This window comes from Coturnix japonica, chromosome 13, assembly GCF_001577835.2.
Source record: "Coturnix japonica isolate 7356 chromosome 13, Coturnix japonica 2.1, whole genome shotgun sequence".
Classification (NCBI taxonomy): Eukaryota; Metazoa; Chordata; class Aves; order Galliformes; family Phasianidae; genus Coturnix; species Coturnix japonica.
Window position 1 is genome coordinate 1,576,224 of NC_029528.1, and position 26,839 is coordinate 1,603,062.

General features: G+C 49.0%; 2 protein-coding genes across 12 annotated transcripts in view; both read left to right on the forward strand.

The window, feature by feature from the left end:
* FNIP1 (folliculin interacting protein 1) overlaps window positions 1–7,416 on the forward strand; it is a 57,354-nt gene extending 49,938 nt beyond the window's left edge. For 2 of the 4 annotated variants that reach the window (XM_015875559.2, XM_015875560.2), the window contains 5 exons: window positions 174–1,599; window positions 1,956–2,124; window positions 3,174–3,371; window positions 3,768–3,883; window positions 4,619–7,416. In XM_015875559.2, coding sequence (XP_015731045.1) covers window positions 174–1,599; window positions 1,956–2,124; window positions 3,174–3,371; window positions 3,768–3,883; window positions 4,619–4,697 — 1,988 coding nt within the window. In that variant the 3' untranslated portion in view covers window positions 4,698–7,416. Of the gene's footprint in view, window positions 1–173; window positions 1,600–1,955; window positions 2,994–3,173; window positions 3,372–3,767; window positions 3,884–4,618 lie in introns of those variants that run through there. The other 2 variants (XM_015875557.2, XM_015875558.2) reach the window with 2 other exon arrangements.
* A 4,103-nt stretch (window positions 7,417–11,519) lies between these two features.
* The window catches only part of RAPGEF6 (Rap guanine nucleotide exchange factor 6), a 100,087-nt gene continuing 84,767 nt past the window's right edge, over window positions 11,520–26,839 (forward strand). For 6 of the 8 annotated variants that reach the window (XM_015875547.2, XM_015875553.2, XM_015875548.2 and 3 more), the window contains exon 1: window positions 11,523–11,672. In XM_015875547.2, coding sequence (XP_015731033.1) covers window positions 11,604–11,672 — 69 coding nt within the window. In that variant the 5' untranslated portion in view covers window positions 11,523–11,603. Of the gene's footprint in view, window positions 11,673–26,839 lie in introns of all 8 variants that reach the window. The other 2 variants (XM_015875555.2, XM_015875549.2) reach the window with 2 other exon arrangements.

Below are 26,839 nucleotides of genomic sequence, written 5' to 3' on the forward strand. Positions count from 1 at the left end.
ATGATGCCAACAGCTTCGTTAGAAATTTCTGTATTGAAAACAGAATAACAGCATAGCTGTCCTCACTATTCTTCTGTTGTGGGCCTTGCCTTTGAAAGATGGCCACAACAGCTGCCTGTTAGAAGAGTTCATTTTGAAGATGCAAAATAATCGCCTTTTATTTCCTGTTCCAGGTGACCTGTATGGGGCCATTGGATCACCCGTGAGATTAGCCAAAACAGTTGTGGTTGGCAAAAGACACGATCTGGTACAGAGGCTGCTTTATTTCCTCACTTACTTCATCAGATGCTCGGAACTTCAGGAGACGCATCTGCTAGAAAATGGGGAAGATGAAGCCATAGTCATGCCTGGAACTGTTATAACTACCACGCTGGAGAAAGGAGAAGTAGAAGAATCAGAGTATGTGCTTGTCACAATGCACAAGAACAGGGGTAACTTGCTACCAAAGGAGTCTGAGGAAATGAGAACTCCTAACTGCAGCTGTAAAAACTGCAAATGCCCGATTTCTCTTGCACAAAACATAGAAGGTGTTTCACAGCAAGAGAGAGAAGACGCACAAAACACTCCTAAGGTGGAGCTGGAAACTTCTTCAGATGAGAGCAGAACTATTGTTCCTGATGATGGTCAGGAAGATGCTGCTGATGGTCGTCAACCCAGAACCTGTCAGGACACTAAACTAGAGAGCGTGGTGTGCACAGGGTCATCTTCACCAGAGAAACGTGTGTTGGCAGAATCTGGTTTGGAAGCAACAGCAAATGTGTGGAGGAATGAAGACGTGCTGGAAGCAGGCAGCCAGGCCATCGGTGCAACGAGGTCACCCGGGATAGCTGTGGAAAAGAAACCTCCAGATAAGCTCTTCTGTGACGCTTTTCCTTGCAGCGCTGCCGAAGCTCAGACAAAGGTGACTTTCCTCATCGGAGACTCCATGTCACCTGACTCAGACATAGAGCTCAGAAGCCAGGCAGTCGTGGAACAAATTGCCAGGCACCACAGCCCGCCAGCAGCGGAGGAAGGAGTGTCTGCTGATCAGAACTGTGAAGCTAAACAAACTGTTGAGGACCAAAATAGAGACTGTGGGACAGCTGAACCCTTTCCTCAAGTTGCTGGTGAGCATCAGAGCTGGAATGCAAACGCGTACAGCGCTGAGAGCATGAGTCTGTTTGATGACAATTTTACTGATGATGGCTCAGTTGAAACCCGGACTATTGATGATCTTCCAGGGCAAGCAGCTGCAGAGCTTCTCACTCACAATGGCGGTTTAGAGTTCTCTAAAAAGCTGTGTGCAAAGACTAGCAAAACACCCAGCGAATTTGGTAAATTTATGGACTCCGTGCGACAGGAGACCTACAAAAACTGCTTTGCTGAGCAGGACCAAAGAGAGAACATCTCTATTCGTGTCCCCCATGGGGACAGAGAAAACGCAGAGAAAAAGGTGGCCCCGGGAATTGATTGGGACATTCCAAGAAATGAGAGCTCAGACAGCGCCCTGGGTGACAGTGAAAGTGAGGACACAGGTCATGAGCTAACCAGACCGAGCAGTAACTACTATGGAGGAGAGCAGGAAGACTGGGCAGAAGAATATGAGATTCCTTTTCCTGGGTAAGTACCATTCAGCTGTAAGAGCCCAGAAAAGATGCAGCCTTTTCTCATGTCACATGTTTGGAGGAATGTAGGCTAACTTGGCATCGGCGATTGGAAAAGCGTCTCTGGAGCTCACTGGCTGTAAAAGAATATGGAGAGATCAGTGGTCTGGAAAAAGATATTCATTGTGTATTGTGATCTTGGCTTGTATCTTTTTTTTTTCCGTGATGAGCTGAGTTTAAACTGTTTATTTTCTTATAGAAAGCTCTTGAATGGAAGTAAGAGTAGATATGAGAAACATGAGGCTGCAACCTCTTCCTGAGCTGAATTTGGTGTTTTCTGTTGCACATCTCTCTGAAGCGCCTTTCTTGCAGGTCAAAGCTGGTTGAAGTGAACTCTGTCCAGCCCAGTATTGCCAATTTTGGACGCTCCTTACTCGGAGGTTACTGCTCATCGTACGTCCCCGACTTTGTTCTGCAAGGAATAGGAAGCGATGAAAAGCTGAGACACTGCTTGGTGTCGGATCTGTCTCACGCTGTGCAGGTAATTAAGCTGTATTTGGGAAGTGTATTTGTCACAGTGGGGAGAGGTAAATGTTTTCAAACCTACAGATCTGCAGGAAGCGGAAGCATTTGCTGTCACAGCTCTCTTCAGCTTTCACCAGTCTCAGGTCATCATTTCTTTCTCCTCTCTCAGTTAAGGACTGTTATTTCCTCATAGATCTGGGGCACAAAAACGGAGGCTTCTGAGAGCAGCGTGCCCTTGGGAAGATGGGGCTCTGAGAAATCAGCCTTGTAGGCACTGCAGCCTACAACTACTGCTGCTGGTTGTGTGCCCGCAGCCTGCAGCGATGTTGAACGAGACACAAGTCAGGTTGCTGTGCATCTCTTCTGCACAGAACCCCTTCCCTGCATGAATGGGTACGTGGCTGGGGAGTGCGTTATTTCCTGCACCCCCTTCTAGTGGCCGTGAGATGAGTGGGAAACCAGCCATGACCACAACACGTGGTGACAGCACAATGCTTTAGTGAGTTCCTGAGAGCCTCCCTGGAGTGCTCGGAAAGGTCCAGTTCTCCCTCAGCTCCCAACCATCAGCTGCCATTCAGAAGGAGGTGCCTCCCAGCAGATCAGACTGAAATGTGTTCAGGGCATCCAAACGTGCTGTGTTAGAAACCTCCGGGGCTGTAGAGCAGGGCCCAGCGCTTTGGTGCTTGCTCCCTCTGCTGGCCGTGCTTTGGTAGCACACGAGCAACACGGGGCGTTCAAAAGCCGGAGGTGGTGGTGGTGCTTCCAGTTTCAAAGGTTTAAAATACACTTTAAGTGTTTGCTTTAACCTACATTCATTATTCAGAGCTCTTCATATCAAATATCAAAAGATAAAGTTGTCAGCTGGTGCCACAGTTCAAACCTGGAAGAAAACGTTCAATGATAAGGCTGCTCACTTACACTGAAGCTCTGCTTTTAGCAGATGGAAAGCAATTCTCAGCACATGTTCCTGTGTTTTGGAGGACGTGGGGGCTGGGATTGCTCCCCAGCTCGCCCTGTTTGTGGTGTGTTGTGCTCAGAGTTCTTCTATTCGTTTTCTGTTTGCAGCATCCAGTGCTAGATGAACCAATAGCAGAAGCTGTCTGTATTATTGCAGACACAGATAAATGGACAGTGCAGGTGGCCAGCAGCCAGAGGCGGATGATTGATAACAAGCTGGGCAAAGAAGTGTTGGTCTCCAGTCTCGTCTCTAACCTGCTTCATTCCACTCTTCAGCTTTACAAGCATAATTTATCTCCAAACTTTGTAAGTATGAATTGAACATCGGGGGAGCAATGATTTTAAAACACCCTTTTATTTCATAGCTTAAAGATGCCATAAACTCCTGCCTAGTTTACTTCTGTTTAGTCCCAGTTTTGCTCAGCAATGTATCTCCTGATGCTGCTGTTCAAGTTGTCCGTTCAAACACTGCTCTGCAACCAATACGGCTGTCACGTTAATTCTGACTTAAAATGCATCAAAAACATCTACTCAAAAGCAGGAGCCTTGCTGGTAAATGAAAATTTGCCAGTATCTTACTAAGTAATCTTGTAGGCATGACAAGGGAACAGTGCAGCTGTACTGTTCTGCTTTAAGGCTGGTTTAGTATGGTTTGGCTGCAGTGCTGTCCTGTCCCTCACACGATGTTTCATTGCTTTCTAGTGTGTCATGCACCTGGAAGATCGGCTGCAGGAGCTCTATTTCAAAAGCAAGATGCTGTCTGAATATCTCAAGGGCCAGATGAGAGTTCACGTCAAGGAGCTGGGCGTTGTGCTGGGGTACGGTCACAGACTGCCTTGGAGCAGTGGCACAAATCAGCCATGGCTGCAGGCTTCTCCTTGGCTGCTGCTTGGCCCCCCACAAAGGGCTCAGCACTGCACGGCTTGTCCTGCCTTAGTTGGTTTGGCATCACCACACAGCGAGGGCACCTGAGTCCTCCAGGCTGACTTTCCCTATGGGCAGCAAATGCCTTCAGTGTCACACAGAGCACGTTGTGCCTCTCTGTGCATGGGACACAGTGGAGCAGCTGTGTACGGGGTGTTTACAGGAGGGCTCTGAATGTCTGCACAGGGAACAGGGTGAGCAGGAAGGCAGACAGAGCACGTGTGGAGCTGGGGCAGGGAGCAGCCGTGCCACAACCCCCGGTAGATGCAGACATGGCTGAGTCCGGTGCTCTGCTCCTCTGCCTGGCTGCCCAGCTGCTCTCGGAGGGTAGGGCGGGATCTGCTGTTTTCCTCCCCCAGCTGCAGCGCCCCATTTTGCTGCCTCTGAGCAGGAGGCTGGAGGGGGTGTTAAAAGCAGGCTGGTGGCTGGGGTTTGTAACCCAGCTGGCAGCGCTGTGTTGGGAGAGAAGCGTCACTGCCTTTCGTGTTACTTGAGCAATGTTCTGCCACTCTGAGCTGCGCACACTCACAGCCCAAGTACAAACACTGCGCCTTGAGCTGGTGCTGCAGTTATAATGCACATGTTCAGCCCGGCTCTGGATTAAACGTGACTCTTCTGCTTCCTTTCAGGATTGAATCCAGCGACCTCCCTTTGCTGGCAGCTGTAGCGAGCACTCACTCTCCTTACGTCGCCCAGATACTGCTCTGAAATGCCAGAGAGAGCAAAGACGTTTCCTTTTATTTCCCTTGAAAACAAAGTGGAAGACAACTTGTTCTGGCTACTTTCTCCTTGCAGCCACTGAAACAAACTGCTCCCGGAGCTGCAGCATCTCCATGTTGGGTGGGTGTTGGACTGGATGGTCTCAGAGGCCTTTTCCAAACTCGGCGATTCAATGATCCTATGATACGTGGCTGCACATTACAAAAACCACTGGAGGCTTCTCCTCTCACCCAAAAAAAAGAAAGGATAAAGGAAGGAAAGCAGAGAAATGAGTCAGCCCGAGTTTTCAGCTGCAGAGAAGTGAAGATTTTGGTGCAATCTGAAGATGTGCATTTTTAGCAGTTTCTGCTTCGATGGCTGACTGTGATTTATCCCTGACTGTGATTTATCCTGGGGAACCCACGGAAGAACTGCTTGGAGAAATATTTGCTGCTGTTGCCAATTACAGACTTTAAAAGCGAAGGCAGCAGCTGCCCTCAGCCCCAGCTCAGTGCTTCTCGAGCTGCGGCCATTTGTAAACAACTTCTCCTTTTTCACCTAACAGTTGAATTCTGGATGCTTCCCTGGGGAAGAACAAAAGGGGGAGGGTTGGTTTGTTTTGTACAAAGCTCATTAATGACACTCAGCTCCAACATTTATTTATGGTCTTTCTCCTGGGGAGAGGAAACAGTGGGGGCTGAGGGGGCAGGGAGGGGAAGGTAGGAAAGGGCCACCAGGCACCTGTGGGGGGATTCTCTCTTGGCTGGATGTTGTAACCAGTATTACGTGTTTATAATGCCTGAGTGTTGCTTTATATTCAGTAATGCATTTCTTGACAGCATAACCAAAATGTTAACAAGAAAAAGAAAGGGAGAGGCTGAAGTTTCCCCACAGGCCCCAGAGCACCTCGACTATTACCTCTGACTGTGTATGGTCTGTCATGGCCTCTGATGTTCTGGCAACTTCAATCCTTTCGACAGCAGTCAGTCTTTCTTGAAATAAAGAGCTGGGGGTCGCTGTACCAAAGCACCTGGGAGAAAGCGAACAGACTATTATTACCCTTAATTGCTCAGGTAACCAATTGATGTATTTTTTAAAGCCACTCTACAAAAAATGAACATTGGTGACACCATAGGATAGAAAAACCCAACCCATTTTTGGACGGAGTATCCCCTCGATGCAGATGGCTCGGATCCCTTTTCTACTCACTTGTGTAATTACCAGCAGGAAATGTTGTTTATTTTATTCTCAGCATTTCTCCTTGACTCAGCCATCACTGTTTTGTCATTGTATATACAATAGTTGTAAGAATAGCTGATGGAACCAGTCTGGTGTAAGTAATGTAAATATACAGTGGTAGGTGGATTATGTTTTCAAAGGCTCTACTACCTCAGTTTAACTGGACACTTCATTATAGACTTTTCTTTGCTTATTTGTCCTAGCAGCCAATTAACGTCGCTGATTTTAGGTTCTGTTCCCACTGATGACATTTGGTATAGTGGGATTCATGGATTACTCACAGAAGCAGGAGGTATGTGTTCGCTTGGTCACTAAGCTGCACAAACACTTCTATAAATATATCATTCAGTAATCATCTTTTCAATAGTATAGCACGCCTTCTATTGTTGTTTGCAGAGTTATTTTCAATACAATCTATTATAAACTTGAAAACAATAGGAGAGATCCTTGCCCCGCTGCTCTCAATGTCAAAACTCTCCTTCCTTCCTCTGCTGGGGCCAGGCTTTACCCAGGCTGTTGTTCAGCAGCATTTAAACCCTGCAGCTGAGGGCTCCATTCCAGGGCAGAGCCGCACGGGCATCCCCTGAGCTTCCATGCAGGACTGAGCCTACATGAGTACGTAACCCCACTCGGATCCAGGCAGTGTCATCTGAAGCTCCTTTGTATATAGAATCCAGTGCTGAGTGCCGCAGGGAGGAAACTCGTGTTTGCTGTGTGATCCGAGGATACATCTCTCCCCTGTCCTTCACCACACAACTGCAGTACATCCGGCCTCTGGATGGAGCGCACGATGTCAGGGCCCGCTTGTGTCAACACATTTGCAATGAAATACAGGCTGGAGCTCAGCAGCTGAGCTTTGGCTCTTTGCTCTGACCCAGGACGCAGCCCCACACCCGCAGGGATGTGCTCACTGTGCAACGTGTGCTCTCCTTTTCCCCATTGCTCGGTGAACTGTTGGGGTTGGAGGCTCCCAGGTACGAGCACAGCGCGGTACGTCCACCTGCAACAGAGCTAAAAGGGAACTGTACGGGACGGGAGCACTGGGACTTAACATTGCACCACATGGATAGAAAACTAATGTGTTTGGGTTCTTTTTTCCCCACTACTACCAACCTCCATTAACATGTCTTAATTTTTGGGCTGAAAACCAAGTGTTCTAGGCACACGGATCAGCACATCTGCTTGTGTTGCAGTTGGCAAACGCGGGGCTGCTAAGAACAAAAAGTATTTAAAAGAAAGGATTTGACCCCTCGCCTGTGTTTTCTCTGTTAGTTATTATAGATGTTTTATGACAATTTGTTTTTGTTTTTTTTTTTTTTTTGCTTTCTCTAAATTATTTAGACGGTGGTACTTGTAAAATGCTGGGTAAAATGTACATACTTGTTATCTCTTCTGTTTTTGTATATATTTCTCAAGATGTGCACTTGTATTATAATAACCATTCCCAATTTTAGGGGAAATTTGTGCAATAAAACAGTATGTCAGTTTACCTCTGGGATGCGGCGTGTTCCTTCTTTATGCCTGCAGCCACTGGGTGCTGGGCGCAGTGAAACCAGCAGCACCCCACGTTTGGCTGCAGCCCCTCCTGGGCTCCCCCTGGGCTGGGTGCTCTGTTTGGGTCTCTCCATGAGCAGAGATGGCCGCACTGGGGCGGTTGATCGCAGCGTGTGTGCAGGGTTTGGCAGTGAGCTCAGCCCCAGATCCCATACTTGCCAGCCGGTGTTTCCTATGGACGATTCCTCCCTTTCTGTGCCTCCCTGCGCACGCGGCCGGAGCTGCGCCCACGTTTGTGTCCCGCAGAGCGCACATTCCGTTCCAGCCATCCCTGATTCTTTTCGTATGCTGCACTAACAGCTACGGCCTTTGTACACCAACTGCATGTTCTCCCCGTCTTGGCTGTGTACAACAAAACCATCTTTGCTATTTCTGCAGGCGATGCTAAATATATCAGTGCTCGGGTTTTTGGGAAGCTGCTGGAGCTCGCTGCTGGAGATGCTGCATTACAGCAATTGGTGCTTTTTGGCTTTGAGGAAGAACCCCAAGATCAATTCCTGGTGAGATCCCTGCAGCTTTTATTACCGAACCTGATTTCCCAGCTCTGAGCTCACACCGAAGCTGAGCCCCATCAGCAGGGTGCGGTGCTGCCACTGCTCAGCAGCAGGAGGAGCAGCAGCGCTCAGGCTGTGCCATTCACTGCACAGTTCCTGAGATAGTCCTTAGGGGAAAACTTACTTTTAACGTGTGCATTTCCTGCAGGTCTGCCTGCACTGTGCAGCCCTCGTTGGTCCTCTGCTCCCCGCTGGGAGGCCTGGTAGCACAGAAGCACGTCCTTCCCCTCTCTTTGTTTATTTTTATTACCAGAAATATTTGCACAGCCGCAGGAATGAATTTCTCAGGCTCCACGTGTCCCAGCTGCTGGTTCCCAGCGGGGCTGCAGACATCTGTGTCCCCATTGGGGCAGCTCTGAGTGTAGCACAGGAGATGAGCAGATGCATCTCCTTGCCATGCTTTGTCTCTGCCCCCATCTCCAGCTCTCTGGCTCTCTTTGCTGCTCCTTTCCCTGAGGATCCACACAGCCCAGCTCCTCTGGCAACAGCCCTATCAGGTGTGTGTCCTCTACAGTGAGGCTGCAGCCCACCAGAGATCCCCCTTGTTCAGTACATTGGTGGTGGGAGGGACATCTGCCCTACCCCGTCTTGTTCCCATGACCGAAGGAACAACTTCTGTGCACCATGATATGCCATGGAGGCGCAGTGAGGAGTGGCTGTGGGAGGGGGGCACCCGGGGGCTGCTTTATTTCCTACCAGGGACCTTTCACTTTGGGGAATTTAGGTTGATTTGGAAAGAATATGTGCAGCAAGACTTGGGTAATTACTGCGAAATTACAGCCACGGGCAATTATGTTCTTCAATAGCTTCGTGAGTGTGCTGGAACCCAAGACATGAAGCACTGAATTTTCAAGGAGTGGATGTATTAATAGCAGCCGTAAGGAGAAATCACGTCAATTTAATTGTGATCACCACTCAGAGAGCAGAAGGAAGGAGGGAGAGCTGCTGTTCTCATGTGTTACAAAGCGACCGACACGACCGGAGGGAGACGTTGTCAGCAAACGGGATAATTACAGCCGTGCTGCCGTAATTAATGCTCACACGCTCTGTTCCTCAGCCCTGTTTTTCTTGTGCAGCTCAAACAGATTAAGTGAAGGTCTCTGTGTCGTTCTGACGCTGGTTTAGGCTGCAAAAGCCATCAGCCCGTGGGTAAACTTTAGTCTTGAATCTGCAGCTTAAATCTGTGAACCATTTCTGAAATTACAGGTTAGCAAAGCCCAGACCCTCCCGTGGAACAGACCCAGACCTTTCCCAACCAATGGAGCCTTTCTCAGTTTGTAGATTCACAGCTGAGCACTGCCTCAGCCATGGGCCAGAACTCTGCAGGGGGGAGATGGGAGAACCCCTCATGAGAGGAGGAGCCCTTTACAGCTCCACTGGGAGTTAAACAAGGGGGGTTCTGCCTGCAGAAGGCAACTCTGTTCTGCTCACTGTTCCCTTCTGCATTGGAAGGTGAAAGACGACCCATAGAGAATGGAACTTTGTGGACACTGCAGCCTGGATGATACCACACACCTGTGAGCTCTGCAGGGCCGGACTGCAGGGTGTAAGGACATCTGTGGGCATGCAGAGCAATGATAAAAGCAGCTGCTGAAGATGAGTGGGGACACAAATCATCAGTGTGGAGGAGCTGTGAGCTCCTGGTGTGTTCCTCTTATGTCAGTGGGAGCTGCTTTTAGTGCTCTGCTCATATCAAGAACAAGGATCCAAGGATCCAACAGCATCGAAATGTGACCACAACCAGAGGACGAGTGAGGGAATCTTGGCCCGCATAGCTTTGCAATCAGTTCACGGCACATTCCTGACTCCCCAGCCCCGCTCTGAGCCTCCGGAGCTGCGCACCATTTCCATGCAATCCAATTACAGCTTGTGCACCGCCACAGACACGGCCACACAGCTCCCACAGGATGCTGCAAGGCGCTCCCTGCCCCGCACACAGCTGTGGCAATGAGCCCAGCAGCAGGGATGGACACAGAGCTGCCCAGCACAGCTCTGTGCCTCCATATCACCGACCCTGCATCACCTCTCAGCACGCGGTTACACAAGGCTCTGGCTGTGTGCCTCTGCAAACAGCATAGCAGAACATCACAGATTCACTGCGTGTTCACTCTGGGTCACAATGGGTCGCGCTCACAAACTGATGGTGTTTGCAAAACCACCTTGGAGTGATGAATGTACAACCTGAAGCAGAACCCACAGTGTATTGGGATGGCTTTGTAATTAGCGAATGGATTAATGAGATGAGCAGAGCTGCTGCATGGCGGTGTGTGGATACTTCTGGCCCTGAGGACACCCACCACCTTCCTTTTAGATGGTATTTATTATGATTTGGGGTGTTTTTGTCAGTTCTTATGCTGCTTTATCAGACCCCTCTGCCAACACAGTGCACTGTGGGGTGGGCTGGAGGATGAGAGCAGGAGGGACGTGATAAGTGATGTGATAAGTGATGTGATAAGTGATAAGTGATGTGCTGTGACAGAACCCAGCCCAAAGGGGAGCAGGTTTCCCCTTCCACACAGACAACAGGCATCCGGCCTGACCGCATCCTTGATCCCAGCCCTGGAATTACTCACTTGTGAAAGCGGTTTAATTGTATTTAAATAGCACTTTGCCGTGTGGGGACGTACTGCGGGCCTGCAGCTGGGATGGTGACACTCACATTGTTCTCCAGGTATAAACGTGACAACTCGAATAGCCTATGGGATAATTCCATATTACAGCCATTACCTTCCCAAATGAAGCGATCCTTCAGCCGAGGAAACAACAACCCTGTTGTGTATGGGGCAGGAAGCAGAACAGCCCCGTCCCACATCGCCACACAGACCGGCTCCGTGTGGAAGCGCTGCTCCGCCCCGTCCCGCTGCCCCGCCCAACCCTCGCGATGGTTCGTCGCGCTCCGCTCCCGGCACGAAGGGGCGGGGCTTCCCTCGGCCCCTCCCGCCGCCGCTCTCCGCTGATTTTATGGTTAAAGCGCCCGCTCTCGCGTTTTTCGCTCCGGGCGGGATGCGCGGTAGGCGAGCGGCGCTGGGGAGCGGGACGGGGGCAGCGGCCTGAAGGAGCCGAGCCGTGCGCAGGGAGAACCGTGCGGGCCTCGCTCCGCCCTCGGGGATCGTCGGAAGAAGCGCCGACTCGGCGACGCCGAACTCCTCGCCCGCCCGCGTGGCTTTGCGCGCTGCCAGCCGGCGGGCGGAACCCGCTCGGGGCGGAGGGGCGGGCGCAGGGAGTCGCGCTCCGGCCGGTAACTTCCCGCAGCTCCGCACGGCGGGGCCGCGCCGCCGCCTGGGCCCGCGCGATGGGGAGCGACGGCCGGCGGGACGCAGCGGCGGCGGGGGGAGCGGGCAGCACCTGCACGGAGCCGAGTCGCTGAGCAACCGGGATCCGCCCGGAGCGGCAGCGCAGCCCCGGCACCGCGCCCGCCTCGGCCTCGGGCCGCTCCCGCCAGGAGGAGGCCTCCGGGGGGCGCCGCCCCGCCGTGCCGGGCCGGGGCTGAGGGGCCGAGGGGCCGCCGGCGGGGCCGGGCCGCGCTCCGCGCTGTGGGACCGGGAACTCGGCGGGGCACGGCGGGAGGATGAGCGCGGCCGTGGAGCCCAGAGTGAAACAGGCGCTGCGGAAGAAGCCGGCGGAGAGGACGCAGGAGGTGAGCGGGACCGGCCGCGTCGGGCCGGAGTTGGTGCTGTTATAAAACACTACGGGATAACGCATTTCTCCCCGCAATCCGAGCACTCTCCGGCGGTGCCGCACGGCCCGGGGCGGTTCCGGCGCGGTGCCATTGCCCGGCGCTGCCCCGCGTGGTTCCGGGCACGGCGGTGTCGCTCCTCGCACTGCGATCTGCCCGTTCCGTACCGTTCCGTTCCGTGCCGCCCGGCGCTGCCCGCTCGTTCCTGTTCTACAACAAACTTTGGCCGTGATTGCGTGCGCTCTCAGGGCTGTGTGGCACGGAGCGGGGCTGGGACATCGGATATCGGATACGTGCCTGCTGCGCTCTGCGTTAATGATGAGCCGCCGCTGCTCCCCTCGCTCTGTTTCCTTTCCCCCCCTTACCGCGGACCTTTTCCCATCTGCTCCTTTAGCAGAGTTCCCTCCGTGCCACCGCGGTTCGCAGCTGCCCGCTGAGCCCCATTGAAGCGGTGGGTGCCCCAGCCCTGGAGGTGCCCGATGCCAAGGATGGGTCCTGAGCAGACTGAGCCTCGGGGACGAGCTGCTCGCGGCTGGGGTGGCTCCAGGGGTGGCTGAGAAGTCCCTCCCAACCCAAGCAGGCTGTGGTTCGTGTTATGGTTTTATGAAAGTATAAGTCTTGTATAGCTGTGTGGCTTTAATCTGACACTATTGTGGCGCTTGGATGCTCAGACTGTGCGTGGGGTTCACGTGGATTTGTGTTCCTGGGGTGATTCAAGTTGGATGTTGGGAGGAACTTCTCCAAAGAACAGTGTTGCAGTGGCTCAGCTGCTAGGGGAGCTGGGGGCCTCCCATCCTACAGGTGATCCAGAGCCATGGGGATGTGGCACTGGGGGATGCGGTCATTGGGCACAGTGGGGTGGGCTGTGCTTGGGGATCTTTTAATGGGACTTTTCCAAGCTGAATGATTCTGTTTCATGGCTTCGTGTGGTTCCCATTGATTCTGCCATCAGGGCTGCGTGCAGGTTTGATTTTTTTTGCAAAGGTGGCTCAATTCTGGAGGAGTTAAACTAAAAGTAATTTGCTAACCTAACTAACAGCACCTCTAAAAATGATTTTTAAGAAGTGATCTTAATTCCCTTGCTGATGTGGCCCCTTTTTGGCAGGCGCTTAGAGACACCAAGCAGCCCAACTACTCGTGATTGAAGTTAAACACATCCTTGCAGCTTGGCAGTGCTGGGGCCTCTGTTCTCACCGGGCGGGTGCTCCCAGCCAAGGAGCTTTGTTTCTTGGATCCTTTCTGTCTGTATACATTTAGCAACCGGCCTGATCTGAGAGAGGCATTTCCCTGCTTGGGGAGCCCAGTGCACCTGGGAGCTGGGACAGCAGATGGGGACGGGGCGATAAGGGAACCACAGGAAGTGATTGCAACAGGGATTTAATGTGTATTTTGTCATGGTGTGGAGCATCCTGGCACACCCTGTGTCCGGCAGGAAGAGCAGAGCTGTGCCCAATGTCCCTCCCTGGCAGTGTGCCGGTGACTCGGCCAGGAAGCATCCAGCTGTGTGCGGGCAGAGCTGTGGGCTCCCTCCTGTTCTAGTAAGGTATTGTCAGCTCCTCCCACGTGCATCCATCCAGCTGCTCCTGTGCTACAGCTGCATGCAGGAGAAAACCACCCTGATTCTTCTAAGCTGTGGCTGAGATGTGGTGATGAACCAAAGCTCCTCGTCTGGGTGGGTTTTGGTCCCTGTTGGTCCCATCCTGCCCCTCCTCTGGTTCAGCATCTCACCTGGCTGTCCCAAATTACAGGCTGGGGCTGTGCTACATCAGCTCTGTCAGCTTGTGGAAAAGTACAGGTAAATAACACCACGTCACTTTTCACTTCAGGGTGCTGTGATTCTTTGTATGACTTTTAGGATTTTATCCTGACAAAATGTGCTCATTTGTGAGTCCTGAAGAACTAAGCAAAGAGATACTAAAACCTTTTTACAACTGATTTGGGAGAACATCTTGATGGTTTGCTCCAGTAAAAATGGTAATTATCGATGCAACGAATATCTTTTTGTTTGGAAAAATGTCTGTTAGGGCAGGTTTTCAGCATTGTGGTAGCATTCCAGTGTTTGCTAATTGGGAAAGTGCATAACTTATGCATATTAGACATGTACACACTTGATTTTTTTTCTCTGGGTGTTGTTGCTCAGATACTTGGTGCTTTACCATTGCTGATTTCTTGGGGAGGGGTTGGTCTGTTGAACTCCAGGTATGATAGCAGGCACTCAGGTGTTATAGCAGGCACTCACTGATACGGTTTGATGGCTTTTTTGTTGCTCAGTGTAGCAATTTCAGTTTCCCCTTGGAACGACTCAAATCTGTACCTTGGGATTTCTGTGCTTCCATGCGTGGCTGTGGGGCTGTCTTGCACATCCGCACTCTGTGCCTCGTGTCGCAGGTGGGGATATTGAATGAGCAATTTGGGAGTGTTTTAATAGGAGGAAATGGCTTGTTCAAAGTGCTGGGAGGGAAGGGTGAACGTTCATGGCACCCTGTGCGCTCTCATTAAAGACTTTGCTTCTTTTGAGGCCTGGAATTCCTTATCTGATCCATACAAAGGCTGTGATGTTGGTCTGCTGGGGAGTGGTTTAATACCTACAGCAGATAGGGTCTCAGTGACTGATCGTGTCAAACAGCACATGGTTGTGCCTCTTTCTTCCTTCTTTTTCCCCTTTAACTCTTAGGAGCACGCTGTCCTCCATCTCCGATAGATCCCTTTCCCAGTGCAGGCATCTCTCAGTTCTTCATGACTTTGCTCTGGATGTTTCCTTTGCATGGCCAGAAAGCTTTGCTTTTATTGGGCTTCAAAGAGCCAGAGTTTATTTTTATACTGTAAGCTCTTGTATTTTCCCAACTTTACGCTATGTCTTGTCTCGGTATTTGTGATTAATGTTAATTCAACTTGATTTAGCAATACTGACTCCTCCTCCTCTTCCTGTTCCCTTTTTATTAATACAGTGGAAAGGGGGGAAAAAAACCCTTAATTTACACAATTATGTCATAACAGAGTCTGCTATTTGGAGTGTGCATGTGATGCTTCTCGACAGCTCATGCACAGGGATTTAGAATCTAAATCATACACAAATAGTGCATTGATGGGCATTATAAAATGGCTGTAATAAATAAAACACATTATTGCTGACAGCGTAACAAAGGCACTCTTGTACTGTAGCACAGCTGAGCCAAACAGAGGAGAACATCTGCTTCTTGTTTCCAGAAATAACTTGTGTTTTGATGTGTGTTTTTCATCCTTTTAAATAACTTTCTGTAAACTCCATAGGTGAAGCAGTGTGTTTGGCTTTGCTCAAATCGGTGCTTTCTGCAGCTCATGCTGCGCTTGTAGCGGGGCATGGTGATGACAGTGTCGTTCTGGAGCAGCTATTTAGTGTAATCAGAACTGTACACTGGCTACAAACTCTGGCTTCTTGCAGTTGTCCTAACACCAAAACGCACTGAATGAAGTTGCGTGTGCTGCTTTGTGTTTTCCTCACTTTGTTGTGTGTTGGCTCTTCCAAAACTGGCAAAGGATGGTGATGGAAACCTGGCTCCTGCTGTGATTTCCTACCACTTAACCTCTGCCTTAGGTTTTTCTCTCTGTTTTTTGTGAGCGATAAGTTCTTTTGTAGTTCTTTTATAGCCATGCTTTCTAAACCATTGTCAGAGGGCAGCAGTTCTGGAGCTCCAACTGAAGAGCAGTGGTTGTGCTGTGTAAAACATCAGGTTTTTCTCTAGTTCTGTTTTGGTGCCTTTGTAAGGAGCTCCAGATGATGCACTGAAGGATTGACCAGCACTGTGCATCCTCAGCTCCTCTCCTTGCAGGGCCTTGCGCCGGTGTGTGTGGGGCTGCAGTGAAATGGGGAGAGATCTCTTCAAGTTCATAGAATGACCTGGGTTGGAAAGGCCTACAATCCTCATCCAGTTCCAACCCCCTGCTGTGTGCAGGGTCACCAACCAGCAGCCCAGGCTGCCCAGAGCCACATCCAGCCTGGCCTTGAATGCCTGCAGGGATGGGGCATCCACAGCCTCCTTGGGCAACCTGTTCCAGTGCGTCACCACCCTCTGGGTGAAAAACTTCCTCCTCATATCCAACCTAAACCTCCCGTCTCAGTTTAAAACCATTCCGCCTTGTCCTGTCACTTCCCCCCCTCATAAGCAGCCGTTCCTCCAATGCATTGGTTATTGCTGGGTTGAGAAGGAGATTGCAAACGTATCTGTATGTTTCTGCAATTTACTGCTAATAAATTCCTGGTTGGAGAGTTCCACACTGTGTGCAGATTGCCCTTCTGTACTCATGACAACAATTATTCTTTGCAGTTATAGGAGTATAAGCGTTGTAATATAATTATGAATACTTTGCATTCAGCCCTGTAGAAAAAAATAAGCCATGTTGGTGGCTGACAGCTCTCAGTGTCTTTGGATGAAGGAGGGTGATGTCCTCCGATGGACCCTTCTCTGTCTTTCATTCCAACAATCCCAGCAGAGCCCACTCAATGCAGGTATTGCTGAGTGGTGCAGGTGTCCCCTTGCTGGGGCTGGAAGCAACAGATCTCTTCTGCATAATGACATTATCAGGCATTGCTAATCTGTTGTGGCTGAGCTCAGGACTGATTCATGCCTCTTTAGAGTGTGAAGTCTCACTTAAAATTAGCAGCATTTTTCTGTGTTTTTTCAGTTGTTTTCCTCTCTTAGGGTGTATTGTTGGTTTGCCTGTTTCTTGGCCCTGCCAGATGTGCTCATTGATGTGCTGCGGGTTTCACTACACTTCTGGACACCAAGCCATGGCTGTCAGCACAGTGAGGTGGTGGATGATACCTTGGAGCAGTGGTGACAGCAGCAGTGGGGGTTTGCTGGGGCAGGTTTATATGAGCACAGCATGCGGCTCTTGTTCACTGCTGGCAGAAATGCACAGCTAATGGTGTTGAAATGCAGCACAGAACTTGCCATATCAAATCGTGCTCTTTGTGTCTTGTGCTTCCCATGGAAATAGTTATGGGGCATTTCTTTGGAGCAACCTACTGACAATACTGGAGCATCTACCCATTTCTAATCAAATATTAATGTGTAGTTAATGTATAAATACACCTCTATAAGAGGCTGAATGCCTCTTAGGGTTTTTTAGTGTTGTTTTTGACCGAGTTTTGAGCTTGTTTTTGTTGTTCTTCCAGTGTTGCTCATGTTAGTCTTGTGATTATTTATGTCTCGGATGCAAATACCGTTACTCGGAGGCTTGGACAGAGTGCTGTGTTTGCAGGACATGGTGTCTGGCGTGGCTGCTCTGCAGCTGCTGTCTGTCTGCAGTACCTGTGAGGGAGCTTTGCTGGTGGTTTGAGGAAAGAAGTGGGTTTTTTCCAGCTTTCTTAACAGTTGAGGCCTGTTGAGTGCAGTCACCTTTAGATTCCAGGCAAATAAATCAGATTTCAGGGTACTGTTTTAGGACTGTGTACATACGCTGGCTTTACTGAAGTCTCATTGTGGCATTAATGAATAGCTGCTCCTTAAGTTTTGACTCTGTCTAACAAAATGCCCTTGTACAAAGTATTTAATATGAAACGAGTGGAGCGAATAACAACTGTGTTTTTTTGGGTGGTGCTTTTTTCTTTTCTTTGTTTATAGCCTTGGTTTCCATATCAACCCTTCTTGTGGGTGAAGGTGTAGGAAGCGGCCCTGGGTGGGACAGCTGGGGGGCAGGAGTGAACCAGGCTCAGGTGGAAACGTGAGTGTGAAGTGCCTTGAAGAAGGTGTGTGAGCTCTTGAGGTCAGTTACTCTTAGAACAGTGGTACTACCTTATCAACCAGGGCTGCAGTGTTGCATTCCTGCTGCGTTCCTTGGTGTGCAGAGCCTGAGCCTCAGCAGGTTGCAAACTCCACTCCTGTCGGCACTGCAGTGTGGAGTGTCTTCACCTCCAGCCTTGTGAGAGTGGGAGGGTACTTCTGTAGATGGTGCTTTTGCATGGCATGCTCAGAATTTGGAGGGTCGTTCAGTGTAAGTTGGCTCCTTGGCCCTTTTCTCCTGCCTGTTCCAGCCTGCTCAGTGGTCAGCCTGAACCAGTTGAGTTTGTTGCTCAGTGCAGAGTTCCCAACTGCTCTGTTCCATGACTCACATGAATTCCTGCATGTAATGGGAAGTCTGCTATATGGAGCATGTATGTATTAAGGAGGAGATCCAATTACAGCAGGCTAATAAGCCCAGGGACAATGGCTCGTGTGTTGGCATTGTTTGCAGAAAGTTCAGGGTTTGGGCTTGGTGACTCACCCTATGCAAGGTGAAAAGCTTCTTTACCATCCTTGAAAACCTCTGTGGATGGTGACTCCATGGGAGAAGGGTGTTTGTGGCACTGAGGGGCACGGTGGGGTGGGTTGGCGCTGATCTTAGAGGTCTTTTTCTAACCTTAATGGTTCTACATAGCTGCCCGTTTGATTGGTGGAAGTGAGTTGGGGAGGAAGAGCATGGTTCTGCTTTGGGGTAGCAGTGAGTGGGTCTCTACAGGCATCTCCTTTGTCTTCAGGAAGTGGTGCTGCTCCTCAGCCGAGGTGGAGCTGTGAGCCTGAGCAGCGAGGCCAGCAGTGCGGTTGGGCAGGGGATGGGCTTGTGGCTTCCTGCGTGCCTAGAGATGAGGCTGTGGGATCTGAACGTCCTAAGCAAGTGCTAGGAGAGCACGGTATTTCCCTTGTGTGTCATTAGGCAAGGAGACGAGCGCTCTTCCTTCCCATCCTGCTGCTCCTTCTCATGGGGTGCATCTGGAGGAAGCAGGGCCACAGAGGCTTGGAGTGGCAGCACTGAGTCTCTGTGTGCATGGACAGGGATCTGTTATATGCCATGTGCGGTGTTTAGATACCTTTTGTTGTATATTCATATACCTGAAGGCCTTTTAAAGCTATTTCCTGAGCTGCTTACAGGTGTGATGTTTGGTGGCCCTGCTAGGCAGGGGGGTTGGAACTACATGATCCTTGAGGTCCCTTCCAACCCGGGTCATTCTGTGATTCTGTGATGTTTGGGCCAATCTGGTGGACCCAGCTTAGGGCAGCCTCCTGGTTCATCATGTTCTGGGTGCACACAGGGGCAGCTCTGCCTGAAACTGCCTCTGATTTGTTGTTTTTTGCTTTGTTTTTCAGGCTTTGCATTCTGTTACCATCCCAGCACAGGGAAACATTCTAGTTCCATTTCATTAGCGTTGTGCGTGTTGATTCAGTGCTGGTGGGTTAAAGGAATTTGAGAAACTGGTGTGGGTGTTGGTAAGAATCCCTAATTAAATCTCTCCAGAATACATCAAGCTCTCACTCTTCCTGTGAGACGACTCTGGGAGCGCAGAGTCTTCCCTGAGTCTCTCGCCTTTCACCCGCTGGTGTTCTGATGCACATCCATCCAATTCTATGTCTTTATTTTCTGTTCCCAACAGCTGGCTTTAGAAGATCCCACTCAGTGGTTCTGGGGTTTTCTGGCCTTGCAGTACAGTTGTCAGCAAGGCTTTTGTAGCTGGGCTGTTACTATAAAGCAGAACCTTGCTGTTTTGGCTGTGGGGTTGTCAGAGCGTGCTGGAAGCTCACGCAGAGAAGTATTTGTGGATCTTTCTCGAGCTGTTGGCCAAAGCGGCGATTTGCATCCCAGAGCTGCTGGCTTTAAGGAGCAGAGATGACAGCAGCTTGTATCTTGATCATCCTCGCTGCAAATGGGAGGCTCAGCAGAAAGGATTTTGCAGACTAGGTCAGGAGTTAATCAAGAAAATATTGCAAGGCCCGTTTTTCTGAGCTGTGACGATAAGATGGCTGTAAAGGCAGCTTGCAGGAGGTTGAAGTGACTCCTGTTTTCTGGATATTGCTGTCAGTGAAGACTTGTAATGCTACAGAGCGATGGTGTATTCTTTTGCTGGTGGGTCATGACTTTGGGTACGGGGCTGGTGAGCAGATAACTGCTCCCTGCAGCTTTCCCTTAGGAAGCTGTTCAATTCTTTTTACAAGATTATACAGCTTCTACGTCATCCAAACCTTAAACATCCTTAAAGCAGCAAACAAAGCTGCAGTGCATGGAGGTGGCACAGTTTCTCAGTGATTTCCAGGCAGCGTTGGAAGTGGTGTTGCTCTAAGATGACTTTTCCTATCCTCGCTTCCAGTTACTGTTCCTGAAAAACTGGTTTCTCATTTTAATGGCAGCTGTGACAGCTGGAGGAGTGAAACCAGAAATTAGCAAGCAGTCCTGGAATTCTTTCTAGAGCTTAATTCCTTTAATGCCTGTCTTTCCTCATGCTGTGGAGTCATGCACTTAGTTACAGCTGCAGAGTAATTATTTAAGAAAAAGTTGTTAATGATGCATTAGAATTTGAATATGTAAGGTAACCTTGAAAGAAAAAAACAACAAACCAACACAACCCTCCTATTGTATTACCTGAATTTAAACAGTGAGGTTCAGGGGCTTTATGTAGTAAGAGTGCTTTACAAAACTTAATCTGAGCTAAAGGACCAGCCCAGTGCCTCATTACTAACCTTGCAATAGGAACTCTGTGGAGATGCTGGAACAGAAAGGAAGGGTGAGAAGAGGGTGTGGAGGGAGGTGGGAGAGAACTGCAAGTACTGCTGGCATTTGGAAAAGCTGCCAAATGGAAGAAAAATACGTTTTTTGTTCTGTTTTTGTTCTCCACAACTGCAAAAGGTGGAGGGCAAGCAGTCAAAATGTGTAGGTGGTTTAATTCCTCAGAGACAGTATTAAACTCTGAGATACCACCATTAACTGAAAGTCATCATAACAAATGTAATGGTTTTTGAAAGAACGTCCCTTCAAGTAGTGTAGCAAAACTCACTTCTTGTAAGCTTTACAAGGTGCTCCTACTTAACTTTGACAACACTGATTCTTGTATTGCTTTATGTAAGGCCAGCTGGTTTCCCAGGAGGGAACCAGCAATACCTTGGAGCAGCCACCCAAGCATTATGGTGTACCACTGCCCTGAGCATCCATGGCAGGCTTTGTGCTGGCTAATAATGCTGTGTGCACAAGTGTGCTTGTAATCCTGTCCTGGGAGTACAAAGAGCTGGTAAGATGTAGGTGGAAATGGGCCTCTTAGCATTAAAAAGTGGCTTGTGGTGGTCTTGTGAGTGGCAGAGAAGCTGAAGGCTCTTGAGGACCGAACTGGTAAGTACAGTTTGCAGGGTTTCTTCTCCAACATCCCACACGTGCAAACTTATTTACATTGGGAAGTACATTACAGAATAGATCTGTAAGGAATAGCAGGAACACTGATGGCCCATCTCATAAGAAACTGCCATAACACTGCTTTGCTAATGCCTGCATTCTCAGTCAGGATATTCCTATAACCAGGAGGTTGTCTTGCTTCAGTGTCCTCGGGCTTAAAGCACAGAGGGTTTTCCTCTGTCTGCTGAAGCAGTGATTCACCTTTCTTCTCCTTTTGGTGATTTCAATAGTCTTTTGGAAATACCCTTAATTCAGGGAAGCAAGCACAAACTGTTCGGCATCCTGCGTCTGAATTCTGTATGTTCCTTAGTCTGCTAGTTGTATTTTAGCATGTTAAGAGAGCATCAAATTGTATCAGAACAAGTAACTGCCTTAAGGAATTATCTCTTAATTGGGAACAAAAAGACTGTAAGACATTGACACTGAAGCAGTCCCATCTTCCACAGTCTGATTAATAAATGTTGGTCCTCTTGGTCTGCATTGTGCTGTGGTCACACACAGTTTGACTTGCTCTGACAATACTTTTCACCTGGATAACTTGCATTTACAAGAGCTGGAGAGCAAGGTCTGCCTTTACTGTGTGTTGTGCATTCAGAGTTGTGGGGTCTTAAGTCACTTCTGCTCCTGGACATCGACTGGGAGGATTTTCATGCTTTGGTCACGAAGGGCTGTTTGTGTCTGTGGCCATTAGATATTGTGGGTTATCTGGGAGTGATACGCTACTGAAATCTGCTTTACTTTACATTTTCAGTATCCTGTGTATTGTTATTTAACCTAGTGATAGGCTGCCTTAATTTGGCCAAGTAGAAGCCGTCTTCCCAACTTGTTGCAGAGGGAGTTTCTGTTCCTGTTTCCCACTTGAAGTAGGAAGGAAGCTGGCAGTCCTGCATTAGGCTACTGACCTCCTGTCAATAGACTTGCTGCGTCCATTTGTGCTGGTAATGCTTCCTTCAGCAAACTCTTGTGTAGCTGATGTTACATGTGACTCGCAGAGTGGCTGCAGGAAGCTTTGTGGGGGTGCTGAGCTGGTGGGACTATCTGGTCCCACCATATCAGGACCACCATATCAGAAGGTGTGCTCTGTAGTGTTCTCTGTAGCTGCCTTAGCAGCCCAGCTCTGCTGGGAACAGAGCTTAAAGCTCCTTCTGTCCTGGTGGGTGAGTTTTCTGCCCATTTACTGATGTAAATGATGTCATTGACAGTGCTGCTGTAAAGGAGGAAATGAGAAAATATGACAGCAAGCTGAGGGTGGGATGCAGCATGCCCGTCCTTTAGCACGACAGTGACCTGTGCACAGTCATCCAACTGTACTCTTGAGCCTGGACCACATTTCTTTGGCAGTTTCCTGGATCCATCTAGCAAGCAATACATCTGCATGTAGATGAGACTTGGGTGTGAGCTCACTGTGTGAACTGTGAGCTGCTGTAGGGTGCTGGGGGCTTATCAGCATAAGAGCTATAATGGAAACACTTTCAAAGGTAGGAATGTTTGGACAGCTAAATGCTCACGCTTTGGCATTTTCTTCATATTATAAATCTGTGGTATCAAATTCTTGGCCAATAATTATTTTGTCTGTGAGCCATAGTTCAGTAGTTACTATTGGAAAATCTTCATCTCACCCAACTCTATCAACACTTAGGAAGAACATGGTCTTGTTCTGGGAGCAGGCAATGGAGAAGAACCTTCTTCCATTTGATTTCCCCGTGCTGTGATGTCCTGTGAATTTATAGCATCCCTAAAGAAACGTTTTGACAGCATTTTTTTTCTAGCCTTAATAACAAAAGTTATCACAAACAGCCCCATAGATGCAAGAAAGACTGTGTAAGCACGCAAGTTAAATCTGTAAGCTTTTAGCTCTGTTTTTGTATTGCTGCTCTATCTATAGAATTACGACTTCCAAGACAGAAGCAACAGTGTATGTAACCCCATCTGCCCTGTAAACCTCACTGGTGGAACCTGGCTGTCCCTCTGCTGCCTTTTTTCCTTCAGACAAGAGACACCGTTATGCTGCAAGTATTGCCCAAGAAAGAGGAGACTGTGCTCACATTTCTGACGTACTGCACTCTGAGTTGTTAGAAGCTACACTTAGTCTTTGATTCGGGACTCTGCGTCTGAGTGAGAGGCACAGTGGTCCCTCTTACAGCTGGGCGGCCCTCATGCAGAAGTAAAGGACCCACTCATGGGTGGTGTTCACAAGTGGTGTTGGTTTTTCTCTGTGTACATTGCCTGAAAGGGGCTGGTGGAGCACAGCAGACCTGCAGCAAGCCCAAATTTCAGTAGTATTGAGTAAAATGCCTGAGCTGCAATACAGGATCCTTCTGTTCCTCTTGGAGGGGTGTATATGTTCTCCATTTCTACTGTCACGTGTGCAACTGTCCAGAGAGCTGTGTTGTAACGCTGCATTGCAGCACTCTGTTGCTGGCCCCAGCGTTGCATTTCCTCGTCCTGTGCCTATCTGCTTCAACATGAGCTGATGAAACAAAAGTCTGAGTCTTAAGTTAATGCACGATGCTGCTTCTGGAAACCTGCTTGGGGCTCAGATTAAGTTAGCATTGGATGTTTTATCATTTGCAGTGAATAATGGCAGTTTGGCAAGCAGAAGTCATCTATTCAATGCTGTGTTGAGATACTGATGTGTTTAAAAGTGGGTTTATTATATCCATAGAGTGCTGTTGATTCTCACGGAGAGTGAGGTGGTGGAGGAATCCCTGGGGGTGCTGCATTACAAATTGGTGTTGATGTGGTTTCATTGGAATGGTGTAGCTGTGATTTGGCTGGTTTGAGGTCCGTGTAGGTAGGAATAAATAGCCTCTGATTTTTAGTTGCTCTGAGCTGGCTGAAGGAGAACCTTCCATGTTATCTCCTGCTCTACAGCTCAGCATGGCCCCTTCATTTTATGTCATTACGCATAAATGATCATTTGTAATTACCAGGGAAGATACCTGTACCTCTTATACTAGCATTGATTGGGCTTCAAACATTTCTTCATGTGCTTACATCATTAGGTTTCCTCCTCAGCTTGGATCCCTGAGCTCCTTTGTGGTTTCTGACCCAGGTATTGCTGAGAACCACAACAGCAGATCTTAAAGCAGCAGCCAATTGTCAGCATTCTGAGTTCTGCTCCAGTGGTTTGTGTTCGGGTGTAGCAGCAGCTTTGCTTTGTGTCCCTACAGGTAAGGGCACTGAGAGCTACTGATTCACCTTCTGTTTGGTGAGGGGTGTGTATACACGCACACTAGTGTGTGCAAGGATGTTGTGTTCTTCTCCATTGCCTGCATCTGGGCAGGTGAGTCAAGTTACAATATTGGTCAGAGATCTCATGTTGACTTCAGTATCATTCATTAAGCAAAGCTTAATTTCCTGACAGGCGTTATCTTTGCTTACTTGATCTTATAAAGAAATACTTGATGATGTACCACAAAATCATAAATCCACCATTATAAAAACTACGTGTCATGTTTATCCATTTATGTGAAACTCCTGGCATGAATCCATTGGAAACTAACTGCAGTGAAGTGTTTTGGTTCTGCTTGTTAGTGTTTCTCTGAGCTTGTGACGTCAAACAGAGCTTAGTGACAGATGTTTGGTGCAGTTGGAGCAGTGTTAGAATGTCATTGCTGCTCAGGTCTGCTCCAGCAGGGCGGAGGGGGAAGCAGCACCAGCAAATCCTCTGCTGGATGAGCATGGCCACGCCATGAGCTCAGGTGCTCAGCGGAGCAAACTGTGTGCAGGCGCTCAGGGCTGTCAGTAATGGACCTTCAGGTTTCATCATCTGTTTCCTCTCTCAGGTTCCTGTGCCAAATTTCTTAATAAACAAGAGCCAATCTCTCAGCATTTCAGAATTTAGACCCTCCCTACTCAATTCTTTCTTACCCTTGTGCTGTTCCTCTCAGTTTCTCTATGAAGCAGGCGAGCAGGTGTCTGGGGCTGGGACGAAGCCTGTTGAACCCAAGTACTGTTATATGAGGGCTGTGGGTAGTGACAAGCAGTGAGCTGCTTGGCTAGGAAGCATGGGTTGACCTGGAAGGCTGTAAGCTCTCCTTTCACTTGTTGGCTTAGTGCTGCTCTTAAGTTCTTTAGTCTCTTACCGGATAGCACTTGATAGGACCCCCTGCTCCTTGGGAGGTGTGAGTGTTGTGACTAATTCTGGGCATTCTGAGCTTCACGTGCAATTGAGCTGTGAGTTCATCTTGCTTTTGGTTTTCTAAGCTCAACATTAAAATCTGAAAGGTGCACTAAAACTGAAGTAAAGCTCCCAGACACTCCTTGTGGTCATGTTCTCCTTAAAGGTAGCTTTTTCTAGCAGCACTTGTTCTGAGCCTTGATAAGGGCCGTGCTTCACATACCCAAAGCCCCCTGAGCTGCTGCCTTGGAGCTGTGCTGTGTGATGTTCCTGTCTTTGCAGTTGGGGCCTCAGGATCTGCTCTGCAAAACCCAAGGGAAGCTTTCTTTATTCCTCCTTCCCTCTAGTGCAAAGTGAGGCCTTCAGAAGTGCTGACTCAGTGTGATGAAACAGCAGTAAAAACAACAATAAAGAAATAAATTCCCTCCCTCATTCTTCAAATGTTTTTCTTCCTACCAGAGTCTTCTATCGTCGCGGTCCAGGGTTCGTGGGTGGAGGCTGTTTATCTGTTCTGGGTGGGGGAGTTGCTGGGGACGCTTTTTGTTTTATATTCATGTAGAACAACTTTGCTTTATTTTTTTTGCAGTTCTTTTTTCCCTCCTGGCAATGAGCAGACGCATGGCCGTGCTTTCTGTCTGTAAATAAGACATAGTGGTGGCTCTGGGCCCTCTGTTCTTAAAGCACATCTGGCTTTTTCAACTTGTGTTAAGGATACTTCTGTTCCTAGGGGTGAAATGTAATTCTGAAGTCTGTGCCTGTGGCCGTGCATGTTGTAGGGAAGTGCATTTAAGCCATAGGAAGCTGGATGAGTCCCTTTGAGAGACGTGCTGCGTTTACAGGAAGAAAAACCCTTCCAAGCCTGCAAACATTACCTCTGACAGCCTGAAAAAGCGAAGCCAGGTTTTTAGTTTCCTATTGGTGACTGTGCTATTAACTCTGAGCTGTCAGTTATAATTGCTTCCCGGATCCACAGCAGAAATGCTGTCCCTTGTATCTGTTTCTGCTGGCTGAGGGCAGCGCAGCCGGCAGGAGCAGTGTGTGTCAGCTGGGGGGTGGAACAGCCCTGGAGATTGCCCTGTATCATGTCCTAATGTGGCCAGTACCTGGAGCTGTCTGATGGATGGGTACACGAGCAGGCTGTCCGTCGGCCATCTGGAGCTGTTGTGTTGTCTGCCTGCAGTGATCCTGTGCTATAAAATCATCATAAACAATTCAGGGTTTTTCAACATGATCCTAAGAAAGCTCAGCTTTTCTTAAATAAATGGCCCAGAGTGAGCAGACTGCTCATTGAGACCAGAGAGGTTTCACTTGTTGCTCTTCTTTAGAGAGAAGATTTCTTTGTGCAACACCTTCTGCTTTCTTCCTAAGTTAGTGCTGTGTGGCTCTGAAGCAGCTGAACCAGTTCACTTCACACAGACATCACTGGGAGCAGCCTGAGCAATACAAGGCTGCTGCTGTGTTGGAGAGGAGGCACTTTTGGATTTTCTGGTATTTCTTGCATCGAGTGGTGTGACGTGCTCTGCTCAGTAGTGCTCCTTCAGCTATGCTGTCCTGTGTAAAGTGCTGCTTGTTAAAGGTAATTTGTGTGATTGGGTAATCCATCTTTTCTCCCTAATAACGCCTAAGCTTTGTGTATCCATTTCTTTTAAAGGCCACTAGCTAAGCAGGAGGGTGCTTTAAAGGGAACTGCTGCTCTTGGTGTGCTGCCCAGCTCTAAGCGAAGAGCCCAAAGACAGTATTGTTTTGCACTTAAACATTAATAAAGTCAAATAGCCTTGCCACCAAGCAGGGCATGTACTAGGGGGAAGGGGGGCAACAGCAGCTGTGCTCTGTC